General features: G+C 40.5%; 1 protein-coding gene across 1 annotated transcript in view; it reads left to right on the forward strand.

Annotated features, from left to right (window-relative positions):
* PHLPP1 (PH domain and leucine rich repeat protein phosphatase 1) overlaps positions 1–22603 on the forward strand; it is a 145075-nt gene that overhangs the window by 81651 nt on the left and 40821 nt on the right. Inside the window, 1 exon segment of the mRNA XM_054190572.1 lies at positions 15632–15798. Coding sequence (XP_054046547.1) covers positions 15632–15798 — 167 coding nt within the window.

A 22603-nucleotide genomic window follows, 5' to 3' on the forward strand; every position in this document is an offset into this window, starting at 1 on the left:
TGCCAGTTTTTTGATAAATCCTCTCTAAAGTAATTTATGTATCTTGAACCACTGATTTTTTTATTTTTAACACGCAAGTTCTTTTGCTGTGCTGTCATCACTCTTTCTTTGGTTTTCTACTTGGGCCTAAACTGTCCAATAGTTTTATTCTTGATAGGGCTGTCTGTTCTCATGCTCTTTAACTATGTTAAAGCAACTTAGTTTTATGTAATACTTCTTAGAGATATTTATGGCACACTACATCTGTCTTTTTAGATTGCAATAATGTATTATCCAGCCAATTGCCAGTGGTACAGCCTGCGTTGTGGTTTGTTTCTTTTCAAGAGGTTTGATTATTATGTCAAACTTTCTTTGAGCAGTAACTATTGCACCTCTCAACACATGCATCATTTAAAATGTCCTTTAGGTTTTTTTCTAGTAAGTTTTAAAATTCTCTTTAAAGATGCTGTTCTGGCATCGCTGCTCAGGTCTGTTAAGCCTCAAGGTAAAAATCCCCAAGACATGTTTCATGAGATGGTGCGGCATGGTCTGTCAGGTTTTTGAGTTTTTGCCGCTTTGTGGCTCTCGCTGGGAGAGCAGTGTCCTTTGCATCTCCAGAGGCTTTGACATCAGATAAATGAAAGGCAAATCTAATGAGTGAGAAAAACAGTGGAAAACAATGAACTTCAGAAGTGGAGATAAATGGCCAGAAAGCCCCTCTGAATTACTGGCAGCATAAGCTTGTTCTGTGCCATGCTGCGCTTCTCTCTTTCTCTCTCGTTCACCCAAATGACTAACAGCATTGGGACGATCGCCAGCATGAGAACATATCCCCATGCACTCATGATATCCTCCCATTTTTCTTATGTAACAGTAGAAAGAAAATACATAGTTTGAAGTGTGTTTTCAGTCTGTGCAAACTGAAGAAACTCACTATGCTATTCTTTTTGCTGGCAAAACATGCTTTGAGGGGAAAAATGATGCTTCATTTTTCCCCAACTCTCTAACCTCCAGCCACAAAACCTGAGACTCAGCATTCTGAATTCATGGATTTTGAAACAGTACTTTGCCACTTCAAGTTGCTTTTTTAATGTTTGGGTTTTCTGTCCTTAGACTGAAAAACAGAAACAAGCATGATTGTATGCAAGGCAGTTGTGTGGGAAGTACTGTGCAGTAACGCTATTTCTGAAGAACAGAAAAAGAGAAAGTAGTAATGCTGCAAAAGTAACTCAAATTTCCTCCAGCTGATGCTGTTCATGTCCAAGTGCTTAATTGTAAGGTGCATTGTCCCTGATTTACATGTACGAATAAATTAGAAAGTTTCATCTTCAGCTCTGTAGTTCAGGAAAAGCTAGCATTCTCACGCAGGAAAAAACCCCAACATTTATATAAGGTACTCTGCCTCAGGTGTTTGAGAGCTACTCAAGTTCAAAGAAGTTGAAATATTCTTGCTAACCAAGAAAATACTGTAAAGCATTGTATGTTTAAAGGCAAGCAGATTTAGGAAGGGAGATATTACAGTGCTCTAACATTGAGCTACTAGTTGCTTGTTACGGGCTAGGTCACATGATGCTTACAGATTCTTCTTTAATTGTGGTGGTGTATATAGTACTTGCGCTTTTGGGAATTATTATGAATAATATTTAAGACTGTATTTTAAATATAAATGTTTTGAAACTGGCTTTCCTGTTAACTTACGTTCAGTGGTAGTTTTTCTTCAGTCCTTTGGGCTCCTGATATGTGCTGCTGAAAACTGAGGCTTCTGATACAAGTGTAATGAGTGCTGCAATTATGAATTTTAATGCAGAAGGAGATCCCTGGTAAAATATTTCATTAAAATTGCTCAATTCAGTTTTTAACTATGAAAAAAAAATTCATGTCTGTCTTCTGTATACTTCAAAAGAACTAGAAGATGACGTTGTTTTAACTTTTAAAGAACAAGCTTAATCTTGAAAGGAGACTTTGGAAAAAATGCTTGCTCTGCAGTCTTTCTCCCCACAGAATATTGGCAGTGTTGACTTTTTAGTGATGTTCCAGAATGAGACAAATCCTAATGCATCACTCCTGCGATAAATACATGTATGCTACAGAAGTTTTGAATTCATGTTTGCAGGGACTTGGGCTCAATTAAATTAAAAATTAGCATTGCTCCTGTATAATCTGATTCATTCTTAACAGTGAAATCTATTTTAGCCAAGACAGCTCTCGTGCTCTGCCCCAGTAAATTTTTGGAAGGGATTTGTGAATAGGTGTTAGGATTGGTTTTCCTGTATGTGTGTGTCCTGACATGAACAGAACTCCTGATTTCAGGACGGACTGGAATTATTGCACAAATACCGACCTAAATATCGAACTTGGTGACATACTTACTCCAAATAGGTCACTTTTAGATATGCTGATTTAGCCTCAAACAGAATATTTTTAAAAGCTAGATGTGTGGCTTGTTCGTTAATATTGATAGTTCTGTACCACAGTGCATTTCTTTCCTTTTACTTTCCGAATACTGGAGTCCTAATTAAGGAAGCTCAAAAGGAAAACAAGAACAACAAATTTGGTCCTTTGTGATCTAATAAGTTCATTCTGTTGCCAATTGTTGAAAAATAACCTTATGCAACTGGGAGGGGGAGCGGAGGAGGAAGAAAGGGACATCTTCATGGCTTTAAAGAATTTTGTCTGCATAAAGTTGGCGTGATGGTTCTGGAACCCACACAATTACTTGCAGAGTGATTCTGATCTGCCACTGTTTACTACTTGAATGTCAGATGCAGAAGCATGGGTGAAAAATGTGCAGTTAACAGAGAAGAGGACATGATGAGGGCTTTCCTTGTTTGCCACTTCCAAAAGCTAAAAAGCTGCACCCTTAATGTAGCTAGAGAGAGAAGTTTTATGTATAAGGTATTACTGAGTGGTGGAACTTGCTGTCGTGAGGCTTATATTTGGGGTGTGGTGGTGAGCTCTGTTTGAAACTTCTACCAACTAAACTTAGTTTAATGCTTTTCAACATGTGAAATTGCTGTGTAAGTGACTGCTACGCAACTTGTGACATGGATGGTTTGGCTGGAGTAAAAAGGGCTATCAGTCCTCCACGTTCCAAGGCATAGAAGTAAAATGGGATGTCATTGTCTGCCTCAGAAATTTAGTATTGCAGAGCTTAAGCAGGAACATATTACAGAATTTTATCTTGGAAATAGCGTGCATCACTGGGCATGCTGAGGCAGGTTATCTGACCCTGCAGAACTTCTCCCCTTTCGACTTCAGAAGAGCAGGAACTGTGTCGACAGCTTCATGCGACAATTATTTCCTGCTTTAGTGCTCAGTTCAGCCGGGCAGGTAGAGGAAGGGAGGCGATGAGAGACAAGGGCTATAAATAATGCATGACTACCCCACATAAGCTGCCTGTGCATGGCCTCACTATACATGTGGATAGGTAGAGATGTAGAGGCACACAGCCATGTGTGTGTGCACACCAGCGACTGCTTCCCAGGCTGGGTTGTACGGCTGTGGTGACAGTGTGTTTAGTGGGAAATAAGCTGTTGTGTGGGGCTTATAGGTGCCAGGGTGGATTTGCACCTATACACAAAAGAGCCCTCCTGTTTAAAATATGAAGAATATCTAAAAACAGATTGTTGATTTGAAAACTATCAAACTCAAGAGTTTTCTCCTGTGTGCCTTTGTTTTTTCTGTTCCCTGTTCTAGTCACCTTTGTCTTCAAGTCTGCAGTGGAAATGCGTGTGGTGTTCCAGACGACCCTAGGCTGCTGTGAAAAAGGAGAGACTAAATTATGGTATCAGTGTACATTATGTTTAAAAAGTGCTAAAAATAGCAAGGATAGCAAATTGAAGGGAGAAGGGCGTGCTGCCATATTGGTCTTATTCCTTTCACGTCAGTGCAGAATGCTCTCTTTGTACATTTATTTGCACCGTGAAACTAGCAGAAAATAACAACAGATTTGAATGCAGGAGACTCTACAGCAGTAGCCTCCATCTTTCCTCAACTTGTATGGAGACCTACTTGAAGCAGCAGTGCAAAATTAACTTTTTAGCTTTTTCTCTCTAAAGTTACCTAGTTCTGACCAACTGCCTCAGTCTTCTAGCTATTTTTTCAATATAAGTTTGAGGATTGTGTTTGGAGACGATGTTGTGAAGTCTGAGTCTGAACCATGTGAAAAGGACAGAGCTGATCTATGACGCTGGTAATAGGATTTTTCTTTCTGCTGAGGAAAAAAGGTCTGAGTTCTGATTGCATACAAGCTTGGTGTTACAGACTATATTTACAGAAATAAACTATAGGATTTAAAAATGAATTACTGACCTTGATTACAGTTCTGCAAATATATTCAAAATAGGAGACCAAGATGATCAGCTTGTGCAAGCGTTTTACAGGAATAGTGCTGAGGAAATGAAGTGAGCAACAACTGATCATTACTGCTAGAGATGTACCTGCTTTTCAGCTGTGCTTCATCCTCTGAGCTTCAACCTTTGAGCTACTAAAAGATAACCAGCCACAGGACTGCCTTTTCCTTCAGCCCAGAAGATTCTGCTCCTTAATTAAAGTGACGGGTAATAAGCCATATCCACTCCTGCCTAGAGCTTCATCTTTATTTCAGATACTGTCAGATGCTAACATCTGACTTTCTCATATCAGGCATGGTCAACCAGGAGAAAGATTAAAGTGCAGATTCCAACTTCAGTGTGGAACACGGACTTCGTAGAGTTATTTAATACAAAATACAGCCTTCAGCCTTTAAAGAAGGCTTGAAGCCGCTAGTCTCATGGTTGAATTAGCCCTACATTATATTTGCCTTGGCTTGCCCACTAGCCGATTGACCTGTTCCGTATGTGTTTCTAGGTACTATAATGAGCTGTAACATCTTTACAGAGTTTATCATTGCAGGGATTTTTATTGCCAAACCTCAGTTTTCTCTGGAGGCATTAAGGACGGCTTTTCTAATGTTTACTGGTCAGAACCATGTCAGAATACCTTTTTTCCAAGGCCTTGACCACAGAGCAATGCCAATGGCAAGTGCAGGGAAAAATCATATGCAAGGATAAAGTAGTTTAAGTTATTTGAGATGTTACTTGTTACAGTGCTGCCAGTTCATACTTTAGAGTCACTGGATGCCATATCTCCTCTCCAGGTATCTGCTTAGTCTCCTAAGCAGTGGATATCCTGCTTCTGGACTATAGAGAACTTTACCTTAGTTCTATGAGATCTGAATTTCTAGATGAGTATTTTTGCTTTTACCTTTGGTTATTGGTTATTACCTTTGGTAATTATACAGAGAATTGTTGTGTGCAACAAACACTATTTGTGTTGTAGTTAGGAGTTTCTGACATTTTCTTATAACTTCGTAGTCTTAGTCCATGTGTTTGAATGTACCATAATGATTTTAGACTACTGTGTTTGTATGCGTTGGGGACAGATTGGAGGTCAGGGATGTACTGGTTGCTGAGAGGGTCACCATGCAGTAGTTGGTTTGTTTCTTATGCTAGTAGCTCTTGGAGGCTTGAAAATGGGTCTCTATACTAGTAAGACATAAAGGTGAGTTTAGTATAATGCCAACATCAGTGGCATCTTTTGAAAATAGCCTTTAACCAAATCCAAGGCTCTGCAACAAGCTTATTTTCTTTGAGGATAACAGCCATCCAGGTTTTTTTCACGTTTGTAAGACTAAGAAGCGCCATAAGCTTGTTTGCAACTGTTGATTCAACATCTAGTGAAGAAAAGAGACTCCTTAAAGATTTTCACATTTTCAGTGGGGCTTTTTTTGAACTTGATCCTTGCTTGCAGGAAATGTGATGACTCTAAGTTTAGTACAAGGAAACCATGTTTTCCTCTAATAACCTAAAATGACAATATTGAGATAATGCTTTCTCTAAAAATAGATCTCTAAAAATAAACCTGCAGCTTCCTTTTGGTGGTGATTACAAGCATTCAAACATAAACAAACCTCTGGTTTCATTGCGGAACTTGACTTCCTTTTGTGTGTGTGTGTGAAATCTTCAATATTTGGGACCTTTGCTCTGCAGTCGTATCTGGTTATTCTTGCTATGGGTGGCTTCTTGTCATCTCAAGTCTGAAAGCAGAAGACCGGGCAAAGCAAACTTGAAGACAGTTTTGTTTTTCTTTTGATGTTAACACTTGAAAGTGTTCTTCCTCCTCTTTCCTTGCAAAACCTATTCTTTTGTGCCTTTTGTTAGAGGTTAATTGATGTTTTGGAAATGAATTTCTGAGTGTGTTTCAGTGTAGTCTCTCTCTTAATGGTTCGGGAGGGAAACTTGGTGGCTTGGCTCAGGTGGTTAGTTTTCCATGTCAAAATAGTTCAGCTGATTCTAAAATAGTGTAATTGGCATGACTTCAAGCTTTTATCTTGATTTCTATTCTAGAGAAAAACTGTAGCTTCACTATTATAATTTCTTCATTTTCCTTGCTAAAATTCAGAGAGTCTGTGGTCCTTGTTTTGGACTTGCTGCCTTCAGTTAATAATAGAGTAGTTATTGAAGTATTGCAGCCAAGAGTGAGAATGGAAAACTACGTATCGCCCACACATCTGGAATAGCTTTCAAGTAATGTCTTTTGAAGCCTCTAAATCAGATTCTGATATTATTGAAGCTGAATTTGTGCAGCTCTTGCATAAACACAGAAAGGCATTGCTATGGCTTACAGCTAGAAGCTCGGTGAGGTGTTGCAGATGTTACCTTTTAAGGTGTGTTCAATCCAGGAGGATCCCAAAGTGTGTTCAGTAATCTCTGGGGGTAGAGGGGTGGGAGTGAGCAAGGGAATGTAACTTTGCTCTTAATGAAGCTGAGGAGAGCTACGTGTCTGGTGAGCAGATCCCATGAGACTGGAGGGGGTTGCAGGGACTGATACATTGCAGGGTACTTCAGTACATGTAAGGTGGTAACTGCGTCAGTCTTGAAACTGAATGGCTGTAACGCTGAGAGCCTCTACAAGCAAAGTCTAGCAGGGAGGAAAAAACGAGAGGAATTATTAGCAAAAACTAACTTTAGGGACGTTTGGTCTCCGTAGGCTTCTTTGGTAGTCAGTGGAGGAGGAAGGTCTCCAGAGAGAAGAGGGAATCAGAATCAGAGCTGGAGACCAGTTTTAGGCCCCAGGAACTACAGCTATATTAATGATTGTTTGTATTATAAAACGCTTGGGTCAGAAGGCCTTTCTGACTTACTGTGAAATAATGTCACGAAAAGAGTTCATCTTACTGTAGAATTAATCCATATGATGCAGGTGTGTTAGGAGACCTAGGTCAGAAACTGAGGACCTAGCATAACCTCTTATTTAAAACAAATAAACAAAGCCACATAACCCTCTCCATGTGGGACTGGGGAGAGTCAGACAAGTGAACATCTACTGGAAGTCTCACTGGCAACAGTCTGAAATCTATAGTAAATGCTGAAAGAAAGTCTTTGCTGGAGGGCTGCTCATTGCAAAGTCTTCTTGCTGGCAGTACAGCAGCCTGTCTTGGTAAAAAATGAAGTCTAACACAAGTTCTAAGAAGAAAAACGGATATTTCTCAATTTTTGTGAGACTATCACCTGTTTTGCAATATTTACAGATTAATTGTTTTCAGTCAAGCTGTTTTAAGGATATTAATGTTCCTTGCTCCACCAAATGGAGATTCACATGTCTGAATTATAAGTAGCTTAATGCTACAGCTAATTACTGGCCCTTAGCTGCAGGTTGCATCTTAAGCCTTGTCCTTGCAGGGATCTTACCAGTGTGAACATCCCAGCGTGACTACCACCAAGGTAACAGTGTTGATGTCACTCCCTGTGTAGTATTGATACCAGTACCTGATCTCTAGAAGAAAAGCACATTTGTTCCCTGGAGCAGCAAAAATACTCATATTCTGGTAGTGACTTCAGATAATACCAAACATTTCCAAATGACTTGTGACGAATGTCACCTTTTTTTTGGACAAGATCTCGCTTTCAAGAGCTTGATGCTAAACCTGGGGCACTGACTTTCGCATCTATGAAATTATTCCTATCATTAAGGGTAAAGGAGCGCAACTTCTGCATTATTACCTCCACATTTCCCCCTCCCCAGACACATTTGCTACTGCTGTTTTCAGCAAAGTTCTTACAGCTTTGCACAAGGGCCAAAGGTAGAGGTGAGCTATTTCTGCATGCTCTATAAATCTTTGTTCAGAGCTAAGAGGAGGTGAGACAGGACAAGTCAAATAATCTTTGTGGCCCCGAGTCTTGCTGGCATAAGGTGTTTGTACCAGGCTCCTGCCCTTCGTCTTAGTAGCCAATTACAGCTCTTACCTATGGCATTGCCTGTTCGGTTTGTGAAACAGTGATGTGCTTTCAAGCCTCTGCTGAGTTTTTCTTTTCTTTGCAAGGCCCTTAGCTTGAGTTAGGGTGGATCTAATTTAACTTTTGAAAGAAAACAAAAGGAGAGGCCAGAAAAGCCATTACCTTTTCACCATTTGGACTGCACCCATTTTAAAAGCTGTCATTTAAAAATGAAAATATGTGGCTTTAAAGAAAAAGAAAACCTTTTTATTTCTTTTTTCACCTCTTTCATTAAGGTTTTTGGCGTTTGCTTGTTTACCAGTCTGAGCATTTCCTCAGCTCTTGGCTGTGGCTGAGGACACCGATGTATTTCCTGGCTGTGGAGTTCAGCTCCACAGAGGGAGGCCTCTGCCGAGCGGGGCTTTGATGTTCGAATAGAAAGGAGGATTAGGATTTGAAGTGAGGTTAGTTCTGAGGTGAGGAGAACCTGTTTGCTCTAAGCAGTTAGTTTAGGTATTTCAAGCTGGCTAGTTAAGCCTTATGCAGGCATTGGTGGGATGTGATGATTATCAAACTGTTTAAAAGCAAATCCTAAGGGAGAAAAATTATGCTGCCTTTGCATTAGCATGTCTACAGCAGGTGTAATTTAACATTGTCAACTCAGTTTAAACAGACTGGGGATTTGGCTGCCTGTACAATGTGGGCTGTTTAGTTATTTTAATTGTCTTCTGTTGAAGTCCTAAATAGTAATTTCTTATCTGAATAGAGCTATAGGGAATGGGATGAGGGTAAACAGGAAAAAGACATAATTACATTGGTTTAAATTCACACCACAGGTCACACCAAAAGATGTCCTTGTGTAAACAACGTGCGTGTTTGTCCATACAGCTGGGTTCAGCTGTGTCCATTGCTGACATCCATTGTCAGCAACAGATCATTTTTGTAGTGTAGCCAAGGCTTTAAAACAAAGACGGTGATCAGTCTTGTTGCGTAGCTGGATGACAGAGGCGGCATTATACTGATGGACAAAGCAAAGTGTTTTTTAGCCCTCTGTAGCAAGAAGAGGCAAGAATATTGGTTGATACAAGTGTTTTTCTGTTTTTTTTTATTGCCAGCTGCTAAAGATTTACAGTGAACCCATGTCATACTTTCACCAGTCTTGAAATACTGCTTCCTTTTTAAAAACAATAATAAAAAATTAAAATTGAAACACCGTGGCGAAACCTTTCTTATTCAAGGTACTGCTGGCTTTTGTGAATTGCTGTTTATACTTGTAAGTACTATTGGGGCACAACTAACACATGTTTAAAAGCAAGTTTTCATATTGGGGAGACTCATAGTTTTTTGTCATGTGTGCAGCTCTTAGGTGGGGAGTAGCAGAAGTTGTACTGCCCGAGGGAGTGAGAGAGCTCTGCGGCAGTATTATTTGTGGTGGTATTCACAGAATAAAGCTACATTTTATTGTTCTGGGGGAAAATTAAAAGCACAATGACAGCTTTTTGGTGTTTGCAGTGTGTAGATCCAGGGCTCTTTGTAGTACATGTGCTATAGTTGTATGCCACTTCTTTGAAACTGCACTTCAGTATGCCGTACTCACATGGAGGCTGGAAAAAAACCCACAGAACTTAAAACACTGTAGGCCAGGGCTGCATAACTGAGGTTGCAACAGGAACTGGAAAAAAAGTCTTCCGTTGGACTTTGCTCTTTGACAGACAAAGTTGAATTTGGCCTTACCCCATTACTGCTTCTCTAGTATTACAATGGGAGACATTGCAATACAATGATTGTCCACAAAGTGTTTAAAAATCATATCCAGGGAATGGAGAAAGCTGCATGTTTCATCTTGCTTCTTTATATTTGTGACGATTAAAAATCCGAACTGAAAAGTGGACTTCAAAAAGGTACAAGATTTTGTTATGTGTTTGAGCTACCATGCAGTTAAACTGTTGCATTGCTGGCAAAGACAGGGTATCATACACCATCTTTCAAGAAGGTCATTGCCCCAGCCGCATCCCCCATGTTACTAGTACTGGAAATAGGGGTTTCATGTGAAAACAAGCGTTAAGGATGTATGCAGTTTAGGGTACGATGAGAAGACATTGCAAAGGGTTTGGTCAAGGCAACAGCTTCTTCTGCCTGGGGAATCATAAACTGTGCTGCTTGTGTTTTTATTTTTATATATGTATGTGAAGCATATAAAACAGTTACACTTTTAAGTTTTCCAAAAGAAAACACCAAAGAAGCCATAATGAGCGCTCGATGCAGTTTCCACATGTATCTAGAAAGCCTTTCCCTCTAGCATTGCTACCACACTGATTCTCTTCACTGTTTTTGTTGGAGCATGGGTCTGTTGAACCCAACCTAGATAACTTGTTGGGGTATTTATTTACAGCAGAATGTCTTGGGTTTGGTTTTTTGTTTGTTTGTTTTTTTTACTTCCAGTGGAAACCCTACTTTCTGCAGATAATGACCCTTCCTCTGAATGCTTTTTATTTGACTGTGAGGGATATTCCAGTCAGCGTTTTCTTACCCTTTATCAGCTTATCTCTGCAGTGATTCCCCACAGTGAGTCAAGAAAACCCAGTGTGTTATTAAAAACGGTGTCATCTCTTAGAAAAATGCTTTGCTCTTAATAAACAACAGCAAACACACACGTGCAGTCTTACTGCATTTCAGCTAATTGAACACGATTGCAAGACTAAAATATTGCTTTAGTGTTTGATTTGGGAACAATATCATTTCATAATTTCAGTACTCAACTTCAAAACAACTGATGAAAGTTTCTGGTGAACCAAAGAAAGTATTGTTGAGAGATTGTTCTCCTTTGTCACTCTTCTTTGTTTTTCATCTTGTTCCTCTGTTCTCTAGGAATTTGTTACAGAACAGTATTGATCAATGCAAATAGAAAAGTCTTTATCCATGCCTGTGAGAAAAACTGTTTGTTTATATGAGTATTCCTTGTAACAATTCAGAAGTTAATTCTTAGAGTACTGTTTTGCTAACGAAAAAGACTGATAAAATTACAGTTGATTCCAGACTTAACACCTTTTAAAATGTAGTTTTAACTTTTACAGTTATCTCTCTGGTAGAGGCATCGTTCAGTATATGTTAATTGCGTGAAAATCTTAACTAAATTCTTCGTATAACAAAGTGATTCCTTTAAAAAAAAACAACAAAAAAACAAAAAAAAACACCAAAAAAACCAAACAGCAAACAAAAAATAACCAGAACATACAACTTGTAAAAACAAAATTGCTTTTAACTAGATGTTTTTTCACAGGGCTTGATGATTTTAAGAAAGAATTTGCACGCTTTTTTGAGATTAGCAGAATTTGGATTTGTTTGTCTGCTTTATCATGGTTCACACTCAGAGTTACCAGTTCTGGTACTTCAGATATTTTTAGAGTAACGTGCCTTGCTAAGCACTGCTGTGTTGCTTATTTTTCATATCACATTCCAAACAAGTAGTTGGAGTAACAGTGTATGTAAGCATCACACCTGAAATTATACATTCTCCCTTTTAATTTAATAGGTGTCAGCGCTTTTTCATCTCTTCTGTTTTCAGTGTGATGAGAACTGTACTGTACTGGGCAGGTTCTAGCACCATAAACAGACTGAATACCTAGCTTTCAGAAATAACTGCTCAGAATAGCCTATGAATAATTTTTGTCCAATACTACGAGGGGAAGAAAAATAGTAGCTACAGTAACAAAAGGACTGAGCTAATTGAGTAACAAAAATTTAAGCGTTTTGATGGATGTGGGAGGACTGGATTATTAACAGTCACATCAGAGAAAAACACTGCACCGTCTGTTCCTCTCAAAGCTTATGGCTGTGTGTTTATAATAGAGACCATTATCCTGAGGCCTGTGTGGCTTGCATTGGGGAGGAAAAAAGGAAGAAAAAACTCCTTGGCCTTCTTTTCAGTGGCAAGCTACTTCACTTACACCAGCAAAACCTGATGTCTCAAAGTTCAGGGTACTTTATGGTAAGAGCTGTATGTCTGCCCAGAAGTCTGGGTGGTGTCTCCTTCATTGATGTTCGGAAGCTTTTAGCGACTGTTACTGGGCATTGATTATGAGTTGTTGGGGTTTTCCTTTTGTCCCTTAGATGTGGTGTTTGTACCTCCAGAATCCTAGCATGTGAGGCCAGTAAAAGTGCCAATAACAGAATGAAATGATTGCTTCTCTTGCAGTAACAGAACATGTAACCATTTGAGCAATGTTTGTGCAGTCCCAGAAGTCTAAAATGGTGGTGAAATTCTTGGCTTCTCCTCCTTTGATCTAAGCCATGCCTGCTCCAAATACGCATCTCATTCTTCTAGCGTTTGACCCCTCCTTCCTGCCCACAATGCACACTGCCTTGTCCTACTGTGTGGTGGTGCTTTGTCATGTAGCTAGCTCCACGACTCTATGTAATGAAAAGATACATTTAATAGCGTTGGACAGAAAATATAAGACTTCTAGACTGCCGTGCTGGTTTTGTGTTTTTGTAGCCAAATAATGGCTAATAAATAAGTAAAGCAGCAGGATGCTGTTCACGCAACTGTATGCTAGAGATGTGGTATGGGGCAAAGTTGCTGTTACTTGAATTTGTTGCCTGTAGTGGAATGATGCTAGCTATATGTAGTGCTAGGTGGTGTGATTTCTTTAGCCTCTAAGGCTGTGTTTGTTTTACCTTCCTCTTTCTAGAAAACAATGTTAAAACCCCAGATCTCAGTTTTGTTTTTGTCACATTTTTATGATTCTTGGACAGTTTTCTAATTCATTGAAAAGAGATGATTGCTTGGTGCTTTGCTGCTGCTGCTGTGATGTTTTTTCTCCATTAAGATATAAATGGGAAAACTCTTTCTTCTGCCATTTAATACCTGCTTTTGACCCTTGAAACCGAGGCAGGGGGGTGACTGTTATCCCCTCACCTCCACTCACTTGGGTATACTGACCAGTCGTGCAGCGGTATAGAAGACTTTTTCTTTTTTTTTTTTTTTTTTTCATGGTTGGAAAGGACCTTTGAGATCATTGAGTCCAACCATACACACAAAAAAATCCCCCCTACAGTCTCTGTCACTAGAGCAGGCCCTGAAGTGCCAAATCTACATGTTTCATAAATACCTCTAGGGATGGTGACTCAACCACCTCCCTGGGCAGCCTGTTCCAGTGCCTGACCACTCTTTCAGTAAAGTAATTCTTCCTAATATCTAATCTAAACCTCCCCTGCCCCAACTTCAGACCATTTCCTCTGGTCCTGTCATTATTTACTTGGGAGAAGAGGCCAACACCCACCTCTCTACAACCTCCTTTCAGGTAGTTGTAGAGGGCAATGAGGTCTCCCCTCAGCCTCCTCTTCTCCAAGCCAAACATGCCCAGCTCCCTCAGCCTCTCCTCACATGACTTGGTCTCCAGACCCCTCACCAGCCTGGTAGCTCTCCTCTGGACACGCTCCAGCACTTCAATGTCCCTCCTGTACAGAGGAGCCCAGAACTGAACACAGTACTCGAGGTGAGCCCTCACCAGTGCTGAGTACAGAGGCACCATCACTTCCCTGCTCCTGCTGGCCACGCTATTCCTGATACAAGCCAGAATGCTGTTGGCCTTCTTGGCCACCTGGGCACACTGCTGGCTCATGTTAAGCTGGCCGTCCACCAGCACCCCCAGGTCCTTTTCTGCCGGGCAGCTTTCCAGCCACTCTTCCCCAAGCCTGTAGCGCTGCGTGGGGTTGTTGTGACTGAAATGCAGGACCCGGCACTTGGCCTTATTAAACCTCATACAGCTGGCCTTGGCCCATTGGTCCAGCCTGTCCCGGTCCCTCTGTAGAGCCTTCCTGCCCTCAAGCAGATCAACACTCCCACCTAGTTTGGTGTCATCTGCAAACTTACTGAGGGTGCACTCAATCCCCTCATCCAGATCATTGATAAAGATATTAAACAAAACTGGGCCCAAAACTGAGCCCTGGGGGACACCACTGGTGACGGGCTGCCAAGAAGACTTCACCCCATTAATCGCAACTCTCTGGGCATGGCCATACAGCCCGTTTTTTACCCAGCAAAGAGTACACTTGTCTATGCCATGATTCGCCAGCTTCTCCAGGAGAATGCTGTGGGGGACGGTGTCAAAGGCCTTACCAAAGTCCAGACAGACAATGTCCACAGCCTTCCCTGCATCCAGAAGGCGGGACACATGGTCATAGAAAGAGATCAGGTTGGTTGAGCAGGACCTCCCTTTCCTGAACCCATGCTGGCTGGCCCTGATACCTTGGCCGCCCTGCACTTGCCGTGAGAGCTCACTCAAGATGATCCTCTCCATGATCTTCCCTGGTACTGAGGTCAGGCTGACAGGCCTGTAGTTCCCCAGATCCTCCTTCCGACCCTTCTTGTAGATGGGCATCACATTAGCCACCCTCCAGTCATCTGGTACCTGCCCTGTTGACCAGGATTGTTGATAAATGATGGAGAGAGGCTTGGTGAGCTCTCCCGCCAGCTCCCTGAGTACTCTTGGGTGAATCCCATCCGGCCCCGTAGACTTATGTGCGTCTAGGTGCAGAAGCAGATCACTGACTACTTCCTCCTGGATTATGGGTGGGTTGTTCTGCCCTCCATCCTTATCTTCCAGCTCAGGAGGCTGAGCACCCTGGGGATAGCTGGTCTGACTATTGAAGATGGAGGCAAAGAAGGCATTAAGTATCTCAGCCTTCTCCTTGTCCTTGGTTGCAACTTTCCCCCCCGCATCCAGTAAGGGATGGAGATTTTCCCTGTCTCTTTTTTTGTTGATTTATTTATAAAAACTTTTTTTTGTTGTCCTTTATATTAGTGGCCAAGTTGAGCTCCAGCTGGGCTTTTGCCTTCCTAATTTTCTCTCTGTATAACCTAACAAGATCTCTGTACTTCTCCTGAGTTGCCTGTCCCTTCTTCCAAAGGTGGTAAACCCTCCTTTTATTCCTAAGTCCCATGCGAAGTTCCTTATTCATCCAGGCTGGCCATTTTTCCCGCCCTTTAGACTTGCGACGCTTGGGGACAGCCTGCTCCTGAGCCTTTAAGATTTCCTTCTTGAAGAGTGCTGTGGTTTTGCTGCTGTTTATGTCAAATCTCTTACCCTTTTTTTTCTGGTCATAGGGTATCACATCACTTCAGTGATGAAAATGAATCCATTTCACTTACTAGTTTGACAAACCTTTGCACTTTTCCCCCTGCTAGCTATCTGTGGACTTGGTTGTACCACTGAGGCAAAGCAAGAGATCATGCATTACTTGCAGCAATGATGTAAACCGTGTTAGATCAGCTATATATGCCAATACTGACTTCTGCTGTGCTTAAAAGCAGTTTATCTTGTGCTAGTAGGGGTGAAGGAAATGTTTTTGGTTTATTACAGTATTAACATATTGGTGTACCTTTTGACTTCCAGGTTGCATCACAGCGCATAAGCTCAGTGGATCTTTCATGCTGCAGCCTGGAGCACCTGCCTGCCAACCTGTTTTATAGCCAAGACCTCACTCATCTCAATTTAAAGCAGAACTTCCTGAGGCTAAACCCCAGCCCATCCACAAGTAGAGCGCTTAGTGAATTACAAAGGTAAAGTGATATGGTTTTACTGGTTGTCCTCTGCCCTTGGAGCCAAGTGACCACTGGTCTGCAGGAACTTTCCTAAAAAATTACTCCTCCTCTTGTGGAGGATTGGCCTGGCTGTAACGCTTCAGCAATTAGTTAACTCTGTGTTAGAAACATAGTAGCTTTCATGAGAAACTTAATGGTTTTCTTGTAAATAGAAGGCTAATTTCAACCCAAAATGCAGTTTTCAGAATGTGTTGGTTTTATCTACCTACTGAGGCCAGACTGTAACTCTTCAGTCTTTGACTCGTGTGAGTCAATATGAGTTAGTGAGCTGCTCATCGAAGGGATGCATTCTAGGAAGGAACAGTACTGTGACTTTAGTTAGTTTTTTGTTACTTCCCAAGCAAAGAAGGCCCTGATTTAATAAATTCAGCCTGATTCCTGTCCTCTACTCTACTCAACCCTAATTCTTCCTTCCTAGTAACTATGACCTTCCAGTTGTTCTTTCCATTGCAGCTCATCCAAGAATGTAACAAAACGGGTAGACAGCAGCACGATCTGTGATCTGAATGATTTAACGTAAGCGTCCTGTGGAATCAGCAGGCTTTCTGTATTCAGAAAGATGAATGTTTCCATACTGAATATAAAACTGTGAATCGTAGAGTACCTCAGGATTATATTTGTGGATGGTCCTCTTCAAATGAAATGTTTTAAACCACATTTCTAAATCCCCTCCTCTTTGAAAAACAACAGAAAAATACAAGATGGATTACACAGGCTGTTGTATTTTTATATAATTCCAATTTTGTTCTGGAAAAACAAAAAATTTGGCATAATGAAAGATGAATGAACCCAGCAGGCCTGCTTCACAAATAAAGCAGGCAGTGATTCCAAGAGCTTATGAACACGGTCTGGAGAAGAATACTGGATTAAATGTTCTGTGAATGTCGTATAGGTCTCCAGATAGCAAGTGGAATTTTAGCATAAGTTACGTGATAAACATGGACAAATAATGAATGTCTTAATTTTAATGAATTACTATCATTCTTCCTTTTTAAATATCAGAAAGTGTACAGGAGATACTTGATTGTATTTTGTCCATACAGCTAATTTTCTTTGGGATTAGAAAGCATTTATAAATAACGTGATAGGCAATGTTTGTCTGTTTAATGTTCTCTTGGTACTGCAATTGTAGGAACAGTTGAAGAGTCTTGCTGAAAGTTGTTAAAACTGTTAAAATTTTTCTTGCCATTGTGAGCCTGAACATGCAAGTGTTAAAGAGTTCGGGTGACCGAATAAAACTCTCCTGTTTTCTGAGATTCTGCATCAGGAAAATCTGGAGAAGTGCAAAAGGGTAGTGCAAAACTGATTAAGTGTCTTGTTCTTCTGAGAGCTGGTCCTATTCTGTCAGTGAATAACAGTCTGCTCTGCCTCCATTGTTTTGAGCTTGTCAAGAAGGCACAGGGGAAGGTCTGTGAACTTCTGGAGCAAAACGAATGATTAGGAAGGTTACATGGCACTGTTTCAGTGACTCAGAGCCAGTGCATCATGAACTCCTTCCCCTTTGCACTGATCTTGCCTGTGCCACTGCTGATGTCCTCCAGCCTTATCTTCAGCCAGGACAGGTGGCATCACCCAGGCAGTGAGTAGCTGAAAGCTGCTGTAGCTGTTCCTATTGCTGTGCCAGCGGACAGGGCTGTGTGAGGTGGTAGTTCCTGCTGAGGGATAGGAAGAGCAGTGCCCCATCGGTTATCTTTTGCCTCCCAATAGCAGCAAAAGCACGAGCCTGGCCCTGGAGCGCCTTCCCAAGCTGTGCTCCTTCCTGCCCGAAGAAACACAGTGCTGGCTTCTCCTTAGGGTGGGAAAACTTGAGTTTTACTTGTGCTGCCAAAAAGCTTTGAGCCAGTTCAACCTCTGTAAGTCTGCTTTTCTGTAGTGAGTAAATACACAAGTATCTAGCAAGAACGGAACACTGTATCTTGAAATTATTAGTAAATCCCAGTATGAAAGCACGTGCAAAGTAAGGGAAGCTCAGCCTTTTTTTTTTTTTTTCTTTTTAATCCAATTTCATAAAACCATTTTCAGATCTTTTGGGGGTTACACAAGGTAAAACTTGACTGGATAAACCAAAAGTCTTTTTTTGTTCAACCATGTTCTTTCAAACCACTGCAGAGCAAATACAAAATCTCTGCTGTTCTGACCTGGTACTGTTGGCTTTTATACCAAATTCTCATTTGCTAAATTGCAGCCGCACACAGGGCACAGCACCAGTGAGTCAAGCCCAGAAGTATTTAAGGCTCCAAAATAACCATGTGCTTGGGCCTTGTGAACAAAACGCATTGGTGTTCCTGGTACAATTTTCAATTAAAATCTGGTTAGCAAGGCAGTCTAGGAATATTTGTCTTGCTATTAAGCAGCTCTTGGTGCTGTCGGTTCCTTTTAAGAAATCACTTTAGGTGGTATTTTAACAAATGCTCATGAATGCTGAATTTCAAAACAAGAGGTATGTCAAAGACAGAAGAAAATACCAACTTTTCAGCTACCCATTGAGTAGACATACAAGCAGCTGCATCATAGTAATGAGATGCTGACATATGCACTGACTTGTCAGGTACAGTCAGGAATGGATTGGGAAAAAAACAAGAATTCCTACTTTGGTTTATGCAGTTACTTCTTTCAGTTGTTAAAAGAATGTAATCTACTGCACTTCTGAATAAAATACTTAGTCCTGCTCCGTACATGGCGTAAGTGAAAAATCTCCATCTCGGGAACTAAATTACTGGTAGCATGTGAAGGTTTACAGAGGTGTAGATGCACTTTTCTTTTCCTGGTAGCTACACTTTCACTCGATTTACTGTCCAGTCAGACTTTAAGTTCTGTTGCTGAAGATACTCTGCAGCTGTGAACTTCTGTAACTGAACTGTCTGAATGTTGAAAGGTATATACAGCTACCTGTAATTTTTTTCCTACTTAGCAGGGAATGCATATTTCATACTATGTATAAAAAAAGTAGGCAGTCTGAAAATTAATTTCTGTTGAAAAAAACATAGCAAATATTGGTACTTGTTCTACCTCACAGTAGCTTTTTTAAAATTATAGGGAAGGGTGTTTTTCTTTTGGGGGAGAGAGGAGATTCCCAAGTTGAAATATTGTCCAGCGGTTGCAGTATTAGAAGCAGCTGACGTGTCTTGTGATAATATCCCCATTGAGTCAGAATTTGCCTTTAAGCCTTTGGTGGTTTAGCTCCTGTGTACTGCAGATGGAGTTGATTGAAGACATTCTGTTGTCTTATCACAGATTTTATTGTTTACACTCTCGTAATGTTGGTTGGTTTTTTTTAACCTTAAAGTTGACGTTTGTATGTACATTGTGTTCCTAAACTTCACTTTCCCCTTATCTACAATGCAACTTAACAGCTCTTGTTCTGAAATGCAAATGAGTTCAGGCTTACTAGTTTCACAGAGTACTATTGCTCTAGGATGAAGCAAATGAATAAACCATAGTCTTTATTTACTGTTGCTCTGCTTCACTGGGCTAAGCTCACTTTATATTTATAGGTAATTGTTTCAGTCAGTGCTGTTGGAAAAAGTGTTGGCATCAAGAATACTGTTTGCTTGTTAATATTGAAAAGTAAGTTGTCAGTATGTAGATTTCTAATATAAGCCTGTTAGGAATTTAAAAAAAAAAAAAGGAGAAAGAAAGGGGGGATGTAATAAGCCACAAAGTTTGTTTTAACGATAAACAAAATGATGCTTGCCAATTTTATCTGAGGAACAAGTTGTTATTCTGATTGTGGTTGTTAATTATTAACAGTGATTATATGGATTTTTATCTTAAGACCAGGTGGTATCTTTTCTCTCCCAGAGCCTCTTTAGAAATTAACTGTCATCTCTGGCATCTCAGCTGAAACTCTTCTGGGACAGTGGCAGTAACTTGAAGTTGCATCTGTAGAGTATAAGAAGGCTAGAGGACTCTCAGATATTGATGCAAGAGTTTCTGAAATCCCTTGCTGCTTTCATCTGTAGGATAGCTGTTTTTATCTGAAGACTCAGAATTTGGGGGGTCCTCAAGCTAAGCCCTCCTTACAAATCCATTGTGCAGTAAGTAGGTAATTTGAAATGCAGTCATTGCTCAGAGGACACTTAAGTTCCCAGACAACAAGGGAAGAGAACAGTATTAGCGACCCAACTGGTGCGAACCCAGCAGACAAGCTTGCTAGAAGTCGGGGTGAGATGTAGTTTGGTCCTGGCTTGGCCTGGAGGCCCTGGAGGTTGAGGAGCAGGGAAGAAAGTCTCCAGCCTGTCACTTGGTTGGTCTCAAAGTGCATTGAAGTGCTCCTTGTGATTATTATTTTTAGTGTATGAAACAGAGGTTAGAGAAGAAAAGTCAGATGGATTAATGACATGTCAAATATACATCTTCCTCCTTGCCAGGCCCCACGGGGCACTGCCAGTAGATGCACTGGAAAAGATTTGAGCTTTCTCCTTTTTGGGGGTGGAGGGGTTTTTTGTTTGTTTTTAGGATGCTCTTCTGGAAAGTTATTTAATGAATCCAGCTAATGCAGGGAGTATGCTACCACAAGGAATGGAGTGCCGTTGCATGCTCCACAGTGTGGCAAGATGCTGGGACCTTTCTCTCACGCTCTGATGGTCTCAGAGCCAGGGAACCTTACTTTTATACTCATTTCTCCTCTTTTCACTTGAAGCCAAAGACTGAAGCGTAGCCATCTAAGCAGTAGGGCAAGAAGTTGTTGGTGTGACACTGACAACCAGAGGTTTACTAGTGACAAACTCCATCCAGTGTTTGCTGTATTGTGGTGCTACATTTATTTTCTTGGCTCTGTAGCCTTGGAACACTTTTTTGCTATTTATAATACTAAAGATGACACTTGGAATATGTTGTTTATGTCACTTCACTGCTTTTGTTTTATTCAGCTTGTACAGACACTGAAGGAAGAGTTCAGTTTTGTTAGTGCATCTTTCCAAATCTTCATGGCTGGTTGTGTTTTACATAGCTCGTGTGTACCTTTCTGAACTCAAGAAAGTACCCTCATGTGAATACTTGGCAAAAATCAGTAACATTTGGTTAAAGAAAAATAAATTGCAAAAGTGACTAAGTGGGGGAAGATTGCAAAATTGGTTTAATGCCTGAAACACATTGGATTTTTTGGATTGTTTAAATTGGAACAGTGAAATCCTGAATAGTGGTAGGAGAAAAATAGATGGCACTAAGAAATAAGCTAAAAAATAGCATATTTAAAAATAGCGTGGTCTGAAACTAGAAAATGCAGTTATTAATTGGATTCAGTTTAGCGGAACTATTAGGCTAAGTACAGCAGTATCTCTTCCAAATAATGCTTCAAAAAGTAGTGAACGTATTTATGGAATCCAGTCATTGTGTATCAGCCTATTCCGATTTACTTGTCTATTGCTTTCTGAGTAAGGATTTTCTTTTCATGTATTTAAACACGTTTCAGTTTGGAAGCCCGTCCCTAGCTAATGCTTTTGTATTCCAAATATAAATTTCCGATATAGGAGAATATATTTTCACTTTTTCTAGGAATTTTGTTCTTTCTCTGAGGATAGTCTTTCCCCCCTAATGAAACAGCATATGCTAGGAATGTGCAGAAATTGAGAACTGCGAAGTACAGCAATGTAGGTTAAGATTATTTCTACTAACAAAACATAAATTTGGGGTTATTTTTTTTGTCTGTATGGTCGTCTTATCAACTATGTAATAGAATTAAAAGCTTTATTGTTGTTTTAAGTTTGGAGGTAGTCTGAATTTGACTTAACATCAGTGATTACTTGTATATTTTGAAAAATAACTGCCTAGATTTAAGGTTATTCCCTTTTGTGCAGTGCAGTCTGTTTTCATCCTTTTTTTTTTAATACAATCTAGCAATTAATTTTGGCATACAGACTCAAGTCTGTATGCCAGAATTGTTGTGCCTTATATAGTTTTAAATGTGAGTAGAGGAGAGAAAGACTAGGATGACTGTTTCTGGTGTGTTGGCATAAAGGGTGGCAAAAATGCCAAAATCGCTGCTCTCAGTCTGCTTTTTTCTTTCTTTTTTCTTTTTTTTTTCCCATGTGGTTTAAGAAAGGAAGAAGGAAATAAAAATTCAGAAAAAACTATGTTTTCATTTATTCATTCAGCTAATGGAGAAATTGATAATGGGTGAATTTGTTCTCGTTTCTTCTGACTTGACCAGAATCAATCTTTGCCCTCAAACTATATTACCCTCTTATCTGACGTGATTTTTCTCCATCTGTTTTTGGGTGGTGTGATGTGAGCTACTTGGTATCTGGATGAGCAGGAGCCTTTTCCAGACCAACAGAGTGGAAAACACCAGCAGAGCTCCTCCATCCTCCTTTCTGTATTATCTATTGAAAACTCTTCTGTGCCCAAGCTGGGGAGGGCTACTCGTGACCTCAGTTAGGTAAAACCGTGAAGGAAACCTGCAGCATCCAAATGCATATCACTAGCTCTTGCAGAAACGGTCTACCTCTATTCGGCTCAACAGATTTAGCGGGGCAAGAGGGCTGGAATAGTTCATTTTAATTGTCTTAACTAATTTAAGGCTTTTACAATGACACCTTTCTGGGAAGGGAAATGCTATGACAGTGTTTCTGGCGCTAGGCTAGCTGCGCCCTTAGGCAATAAGGCTATGGATGGGGAATCTGACGCAACTGCAAAAAAGCAGTAAATTGGACCTTTTATTTCCAAGGAGGAAATTGGTGTGTCAGGTTTATATGGAAATTCTCTTCATGATTAAGCAAGCAGCCAAAGTAGCACACGTTCATGAAGGTGGCAAGTTGTAGTT

This window comes from Rissa tridactyla, chromosome 2 (assembly GCF_028500815.1).
Source record: "Rissa tridactyla isolate bRisTri1 chromosome 2, bRisTri1.patW.cur.20221130, whole genome shotgun sequence".
In the NCBI taxonomy this organism is placed as follows: Eukaryota; Metazoa; Chordata; class Aves; order Charadriiformes; family Laridae; genus Rissa; species Rissa tridactyla.